An 8,922-nucleotide genomic window follows, 5' to 3' on the forward strand; every position below is an offset into this window, starting at 1 on the left:
AAATCAAGATTTAGGTAATATCGGAATCAATTACATCCAAACCAATCCTTACATTCGCGTTTAGTTTTCTTTGGTTGGAGAAGTCTGGGAGGTGGTTTTAATTTGGGTTTTGTATGGTTTTAAAATTGTCGAGTTCGGAGGTGTATTGGGGTTTGAGTAGTGTTATTTTTTCATTTGTTGGAGAGGAGTTATGAAGAAATTATATAAATATAATCGCATAAATCTCATTATAAATTTATTTTTATATAATATGACTGTAACCAGATTATTTCTCTTTGTTTCTGGGCCTCCATCCCTCTCTATTAATTAATTGAATCCTGAAACCGATACTACAATTTTCTTTCGTCCCTCCCCCCCGCCCCCATGGCTTCCATATCCTTTGTTTTCTTCCTCTTACTTATTTCCTTCGCTACTGGAAGAGCTCAAGCGCCAAAGCAATCTAGTAATATTACGACAGGCTTTTCACTCCACCCCACAATAGATCCCACTTCCTGGCTTTCTCCATCTGGCCGCTTTGCCTTTGGTTTTTATCCGAAAAACTTGAATGGCTTTGAAGTTGGAATTTGGTTGGTTGAAGGAGACAAAAGAATAGTTGTATGGACGGCATTTCGTGATGATCCGCCGCTCACCTCGACTGTAAATCTGAACTTTACCATGGAGGGAAGGCTTCTTTTGATAAATGAGCAAGGATGGGAGAAACCCATTGCTGGTGCAACAGCCGCTGCGTATGCCTCCATGCTTGATTCTGGTAACTTCGTGCTCTATGACAAGGATTCCAAGATCATTTGGCAGAGTTTCGAACGTCCTACCGACACCATTTTAGGAGGTCAGACTTTATTCAATGGCGGGCGACTCGTATCCAGTTTAACAGAGTCTGACCATTCAATGGGACGGTTTCATCTCGAGATGCAGTTGGATGGAAACCTTGTTTTATACCCAGCAAACACAGGAAACACCCCTGGAGATGCTTACTGGAGCACAGGTACTGACTTTTGTGGCAATTCCAAGTGTCAACTAGTACTTTATCTCAATAATACAGGCCTTCTGGCTATCCTCAATGGCACAAGTTTAATGCAAGGCGTTACTGATGGGGGCAGCGACAACACTAGCAATACCATTTATCGAGCAACGCTTGATTCTGATGGAAATTTACGACTTTATTCTCACGCCTATGATGATAGAGGCAACTTCAATGTATCAAATTCTGTATGGGAAGCGTTGAGTGGTCAATGTGAAGTGAAATCTTTCTGTGGTTTTAACAGCTATTGCACATACGATGGCGGCAAACCATATTGTGTTTGCCTTCCTGGGACCAATAATTTCTCAGACAGATCTATTGGCTGCCAGAGAAACTTCTCGGAAGCAGGGTGTAGAGGTGGGAAAGAAATTAATGCAGCCTTTTATAGCATCGAAACCATGGAGAACATGCGGTGGGAAGATCATCCTTATGCTGTAGCATCAATGTCAGAGGAAGAATGCAAAAGATCTTGTTTGGAAGAATGCAACTGTGGGGCCGCACTGTTCGACAGCCAGAGTAAGCTTTGTAGGAAACACTCCCTTCCACTGATATCTGTAAGCAAATCATATGCAAGTCAGGGGTCCACGGCTTTCTTGAAGGTTGGCACGAGAAGAGATAAGATCGGCAATGAAACTGTTCATACCCCAAAGAAGCCACTCGTTGTCGTGCGCAAAAAAACAATAGTGCAAATCCTTCTTATGACCTTTGGTTTAACTGTATTTTCAGTTGTTTCCCTTACAATCTCTGGCCTTTCCATTTTCAAAAGTCGAGTCTTAAGGTACAAAAGACTTTTAGAGAATGGAAACGTGGGTCCGGCTGAAGAAATAACTTTAAGATTGTTTTCATATAATGAGCTCAAAAGAGCAACGAATGGTTTCAAAGAAGAGATAGGCAAGGGTTCTTTTGGAGCAGTTTACAAAGGAGCGCTATACAAAGCTAAAAGACTTGTTGCAGTGAAGAGACTGGAGAAGGCGGTAATTGAAGATGGTGAGAGGGAATTCCGAGCAGAGATGCGAGCAATTGGGAGAACCCACCATAGGAACTTGGTTCGTTTATTGGGTTACTGTGCTGAGGGCTCTAAAAGGCTTCTAGTTTACGAATACATGAGCAATGGCTCCCTTGCAGATCTTCTATTTAGAGCTCCAATGCGTCCAAATTGGAATGAGAGAGTAAGAATTGCACAGGATGTTGCAAGAGGAATCCTCTATCTACATGAAGAGTGCGAGGCCCCAATTATTCACTGTGACATAAAGCCTCATAATATTTTGATGGATGAATTTTGGACTGCTAAAATCTCTGATTTCGGGCTTGCAAAATTTCTAATGCCAGATCAAACCAGGACGTTCACAGGGGTAAGAGGAACAAGGGGGTACTTGGCACCAGAATGGCAAAAGAACACCCCAATATCAGTGAAGGCTGATGTTTACAGCTATGGAATAGTGCTTTTCGAAATTTTATGTTGCAGAAGGAACATTGAGCTTGGCATTTCAAGCGACGATGAGATGATTCTTTCTGATTGGATCTACCAATGCTTTCTTGCTGGAGAGTTAGAGAAGATTGTGAAGTGGGAAGAAGTAGATAAGACCACCTTGGAGAACATGATTAAGGCAGGACTATGGTGTATTCAAGATGAACCAGCTCTTCGTCCTTCTATGAAAAGTGTGCTCTTGATGTTAGAAGGGATTACCGATGTATCTGTTCCTCCATGTCCAACTGCATCCTAGAACCACGTAGATCTAGTACCTGAGGGAATTTATTTCTGCTCTCATGTAGCTTTTATTTGGTTTCATGTATTTTCCTTTTGCCATCATGATCAAGGAATGGCATAGGAATTATCCTCTCATCTCGGTAGTAAACTATTTTGTTTAGGAAAATTCTATTTATCATTCCCACACTTCACACATCACATCTATTTTAATTTTCCTTTTCATATTTTCTATAACAAATATATAGTATATGAATGATAAATAGAACAACTCAATTAGTTTAATAAGAATAAAATAAAATAAAAAATAATAAAAATAATAAATAATAAATAATAATATTAAAATATATAAAATATGTAGTATAAGATGATATGTAGTATTCCTCTTTTGTTTACAAGTAAAGATTAGGAAAATATATATCACTGCAACATTTTGACCCTTTTGGCACCATTTTTTATGACTGCAACATTTTGACCCTTTTGACACCATTTTTTTTCCCGGATTAAAAACTTGCCACAAATAGATACCATTATTCACAGTTGAAGTCTGCAAAAGCTGTGGATGCATTTGTCAAAAATACTCGTTGAGGCGGCAAAAACATAACGATGCAAATAACATGTGCGTATAATTCATTTGCAGCACTTTTTTACATCAGTTGTAACGACATACAACAGCCGCAAGTATGATCCTTTTAATAAAGTTCAGTGCACCTTTGTGTGCCGAGAAGCTTTCGCCGTTATAAATGGGTTATGTAAATGAAAAATGCTATTTGCACACGCCGAAGGGGAACCCCATGTACATAGGTCCACGTGGATACAAATTAATGAAACGGTGCGTAGCAGTAGCAGTTTTCCTTCATCGATTCTCCTTCTCCGTTGCCTTTCCCCCCTTCAGAATTTCTCCTTCATCGATTCTCCTTTCCCCCTTCAGATGAGATTAGGGCACAGAACACGGATTGAACGTCCATTTCATCTCCTTCTTCTCTTTTCTAAAATCGGCTTCATCTTCTTCTAATATTTCCCTAATCTATCTCATGATCTCTATGTCCACGATTCCGTAGCAACTTCAATACTTTGATGGACTTACCCAGCAATCGCTTTTGATTTCCTTGGAGAGAAAACGAGTATGAATCTGGTCTTTCGGCCTTGGTTTTACACTGGATTTTGTTACATAAAATACACGCTGGGGCTTGCTTTTTACTTTATCTCATCTTCTTCTCATCTTCTCCGAGCACCCATGAAGACGAACACATGTACTTCTCATCTCCTTCTCATGCCCTAAAGAGCACTACGTGGTCTCATGTGTCTGCTCCCCCTCTCTCTCTCATTTTTTTCTCAGATTTTTTGTGATTTTTGAATTGGATTTGAAGTTCAGAGCTTGGGTTTCGAATGAGATTTCAAAGGTTCGGCAATGTGTTGGTGTTGCAGCAATTTTTTGTGACAAAAAAAAAAAAAAGAATGAAAAAGTAGTACTGCAGGATGGCAAAGGTTGTGGTAAACCAATAAGTTGTAATCGCTTATTTCACCCAAAAAAAAAAAGTCAGAACAAAGAAACCATTCATTTTCTCAGAAACCAACCAGAGGACAAGAATGAAACGGGAAAAAAAAAGAAAAAAAAATCTCTCTCTCTAATCTTTGAGATAGCGCACGTTGTTGCGTGAAATTGCTTTGTGAGACTCGATTCCTTAAACCAATAAGTTGTGGATAGGATCCTCCCTGGTTGGTAAGAAAAATATCAGGACATTAGTTGGGATTCGATAGCACAACGGCTCCTCCTTCTAGGATGGGTATTTCTTTCTGAAATCAATTTTGGTCTCTTTTTTTTTTTTTTTTTTGATATCGGCTGACAACTTGTCAGGCGATTCCCCAAAAGGTACCCCACGGCGGGTACATGTGGCAGAATTGTATATAAATAGGCTGAAACTTGCTGCCCACGGTTTTTTTTCCAGCTAAATGGGTTTTTTTTCCCTATTATACCATTATCATTTGGGCGAAACCCACGATTGCAGTACTGAACCATCTCGACTCCTATTGCACACATCAAAAAGTCATTGTTGCCTTAGTATGGTTGAGGATTGGCAACAACGAAAACGTCAGGCTCTGGGCTTCCAGTGTTGATTGTGGCTCAGTCAGTGGCTTCGATTTTTTGGCCGATTCGCGGCAGTTTCGGGAGATGCGGCAACTAGCCGTGACCGCTCACGCCATACAAATCATGAGGGGTTTTTTGAGGTGTGGTAAACGATAGAAGTATTAGCATGCTTGTGTTGTCATCAGCCAAGGGGAATAGTAAGAATTGATGCTAAATGTATTCAATCTTACATTATTTTCCCATTTTTGCCCCTGTTTTTCCTTTTACCTCTGTTTTAGTTTTCCTTGTGCTTTTAGCTTCTTAGGCTTTACCTTTTTAGATTAAGCTGAAATATAAGATTAGCCTCTGTTTTGGAGATGAAAACATGTTGTTGTGCTTTCCTTTAATCATGCTTTTGGAGTTTATGATGAGCTAGGTGAGTCAAATATCCCTTTTTGAAAGCCAAAATACAACAAGGTAGATAGGATTTGACACTAGGTGTTTCTTGAAGATGAAATATTATAATATCACCATTGTCAGTGGGATTTTGTTGAAAAATGGTTATGGACTTTCAACACATTTTGCAGGGAAGTATTTTGGTTAAGTGTCCAACTTATATTTTGCTTCATTTTGAATCAACCACAATAGATATCCTTAAATAGCCAGCTTCTTTAACAAACCAAAGCGCAGCTCTCTAGAGTTTTAAAGAGCATAAACTTTAAAGACAAGTAAGCTACAGCCTACGTACACAAATCACATAAAAGTAAATAAACAAGAAGACCTTTGCTCAATATCATGCCAAAATAAACTTAATGACAAGAGACTGCAAAAACATAGAGTCTAAATCGATTCTAGTCTTATGAGACTATCTTAATTCGAAGAAGTAAATTTTGTCATATTTGCTCATTGCAACCCCTGCAAAAAAGGGTGCATGGAATGAAAAAATAATCTTTTGGCACCCAATACATTATCATAAAGCCCAGAATTTTATAGTATCAACAATTCAACATTACTGGCAGAGGGAGGGGGAAGTTGTATATGCCAACAGGGATGGAACCAGACCTTCTTGTCTAGGGGAGCCAAATGATGTTAAAACGTATAATCCATTACCTCATTTTGAGTCTAAAACTAAAAGAGTAAGGGATAGTGGCCTACCATTTTGGGTGAAAATATTTATCTTTTGAGATGATAGTAATTGTATAATTTTTCTTTACAACTTAAAAAAAAATTGCATTTCATTGCAGATAGAGAACATAAAATATATATTTGTATAAGCTGATTCGATCTACACCTCTAGAAAATATAAACACAAAATACCCACATTTAAGGTATTTCAACCTAACTGTATTGTGTAATAATCAGAACAAAAACAACTTAGAATTGAAATTCATCTTAGATCGACATTTCAAGAGATATTGTAGATAAGGAAGACTGTTTCATTTTAGAATTATTTTTTGTAGATAGTTTATAAAAATAAACAACTATATAAAAATGAATTATAATTTTGATGGGGCCAAACTTTTTTTACCATATCTATGTATTAACTATACATATAAGCTACTTGTATTAAAATTCAAAAACCCCGGAGGGGGGAGATCAGGGAATTGGCCCCTGCGAGCCTCCCCTTGGTTCCATCTCTGCATGCCAAGATAGATTATGAGCAGTTTGTGTTTGGTCATCCAACCTTGACCCAGAAATTAGCCTCCCCACTCAGGATCAAAATATTTCCTATTAATTATTTATGATTATTATTTCAATAAAAGATTTTTTTTTTTTTCATCTTACAGTGGCTATAAATGATTTCCTCATACTTGTTTCTTTTAACTTTTCCACCACCTAACTCTTCTGTCATTTTATTATTACTTTCTCAATATTGAATATTATAGTTATTGATTTTTCGTTATTTATTCATTTGGCTTTATCACCTTTCACTTATCCCAACTGTCGATCGGCTCCCATAAATGCTGTACGTATTCAAAGTCGTCTTTGATCGATGCCGTTGGCATGACGGACATAACTACTATAAATAACTACTAATCTTATTTTATACCTACGAATTAATTGAGTTATTCTATTTATTATTTATATATATATATTACGTATTTGTTATATGAGAAAAAATAAATAAATAAAAAAGATGTGGTGTGTAGAGTACTGCGAGATGTAAGTAGAATGATTTTTAAATAAAATATTGACGAAGTAGTCAATAGAGTACAAGATGATGTACAGAATTTATATAGGTAAAATATTCTTAGAATTCTTTCGTTCTACTGAACGCTGAGAATCTAATGTATAATTCAGATAGAATATTACAACATCAATGATGTTTGATCAGATCGAACATTTTGCCTTATAAACGGCAACTAAAGTACTTTATATCCTTTAAAGATTAAGCAAAGATTCTTATAATACTTTTCTGTCATTGGCATTATGGGATATATATAAACTTCTTTTTTTTTTTTTAAAGAAAAAAAAACTGCATTATAGTGTATCCATAGTACCTTCTAAAGTACGATGAATTTCTTCTTTTCTATTAATTTTGTGTGTGATTATTGTGGTAATCTTAAACTCTATATTCTGTAACGTATTGAATTATTATTTATTTTAATGATCATGATCTGTTGTTAAAAAAGAAGAAGGCACGGTTGCTTAGAAAACAATGACTAAAGGCTTCTCTGGACATCGACCCCATGCGGGCATGACTATGAAGTAATTTATCATGTTATCTTCCAATATAAAAAAGGTGTGGCTCTTATATGCTATAGAAGAAAAGCAGGAGTAGGAATATTGGTCCGTCTTCATGATGCCATATATTTACGTTGCCCGTACGTTACGACATTATAAGTCTTTTCTAAATTTGACTAATTCATGAGGTATAACGTGACTTTAACGTTTTCTTTTCCTAATCTCACATCTTCTGTACTTGAAAGACTTGGAATATTAATGGCAAGCATGCTTATCAAGGTGGTGCCATTTTTTGGAGACCTGACAGTAACAATTGAACGTAAATTTTGGGGCTTTCTAAATTTGACTAATTCATGAGGTATAACGTGGTTTTAACGTTTTCTCTTCCTAATCTCACATCTTCTATACTTGAGAAAGACTTGGAATATTAATGACAAGCATGCTTATCAAGGTCATGCCATTTTTTGGAGTCCTGACAGTAACAATTGAATGTAGATTTTAGGATTTTCTAAATTTGATTAATTCATGAGATATAACGTAGCTATAACGTTTTCTTTTCCTGATCTCACGTCTTCTATACTTGAGAAAGACTTCGAATATTAATGGCAAGTACGCTTATCAAGGTCGTGCCATTTTTTGGAGTCGTGACAGTAACAATTGAACAGATTTTGGGGATTTCTAAATTTGATTAATTCATAAGCTATAACGTGGCTTTAACGTTTTCTCTTCTTGATCTCACGTCTTCTATACTTGAGAAAGACTTGGAATATTAATGGCAAGCATGCTTATCAAGGTCGTGCAATTTTTTGGAGACCTAATAGTAACAATTGAACGTAGATTTTGAAATTTTTTAAATTTGATTAATTTATGAGGTATAACGTGGCTTTAACGTTTTCTCTTCCTGATCTCACGTTTTCTATACTTGAGAAAGACTTGGAATATTAATGGCAAGCACTCTTATCAAGGTTGTGCCATTTTTTGGAGACCTGACAGTAACAATTGAACGTAGATTTTGGGGTTGGATACTAAATAGTACAACTCTATATGGATGGAAGTTGGTAAGTCAAGTCTTTGCAGGCAGCAATAATTCTGGTAAGTCAAGTCTTTGCAGGCTGCAATAATTCTTGTAAGTCAAGTCTTTGTACGCTGCAATAATTTCATGTAATTACTTGGAACTTTCTTCTTTAGTTGTATTTAGCATTGAGAATTCAGTAATATGAGAATCAATTACATCCAAACCAATCCGTTCGCGTTTAGTTTTCTTTGGTTGGAGAAGTCTGAGAGGTGGTTTTAATTTGGGTTTTGTATGGTTTTAAAATTGTCGTGTTCGGAGGTGTATTGGGGTTTGAGTAGTGTTATTTTTTCATTTGTTGGAGAGGAGTTATGAAGAAATTATATAAATATAATCGCATAAATCTCATTATAAAATTATTTTTATATAATATG

General features: G+C 36.5%; 1 protein-coding gene across 1 annotated transcript; it reads left to right on the top strand.

Annotated features, from left to right (window-relative positions):
* The first annotated feature begins 330 nt into the window (after positions 1 to 330).
* LOC122306872 (G-type lectin S-receptor-like serine/threonine-protein kinase LECRK1) lies at positions 331 to 2,904 on the top strand. Its single transcript, XM_043119410.1, has one exon. The coding sequence runs from the start codon at positions 364 to 366 to the stop codon at positions 2,740 to 2,742; it is 2,379 nt and encodes a 792-aa protein (XP_042975344.1). The 5' UTR covers positions 331 to 363; the 3' UTR covers positions 2,743 to 2,904.
* The last annotated feature ends 6,018 nt before the right edge of the window (positions 2,905 to 8,922 follow it).

This window comes from Carya illinoinensis, chromosome 4, assembly GCF_018687715.1.
Source record: "Carya illinoinensis cultivar Pawnee chromosome 4, C.illinoinensisPawnee_v1, whole genome shotgun sequence".
Taxonomy (NCBI): Eukaryota; Viridiplantae; Streptophyta; class Magnoliopsida; order Fagales; family Juglandaceae; genus Carya; species Carya illinoinensis.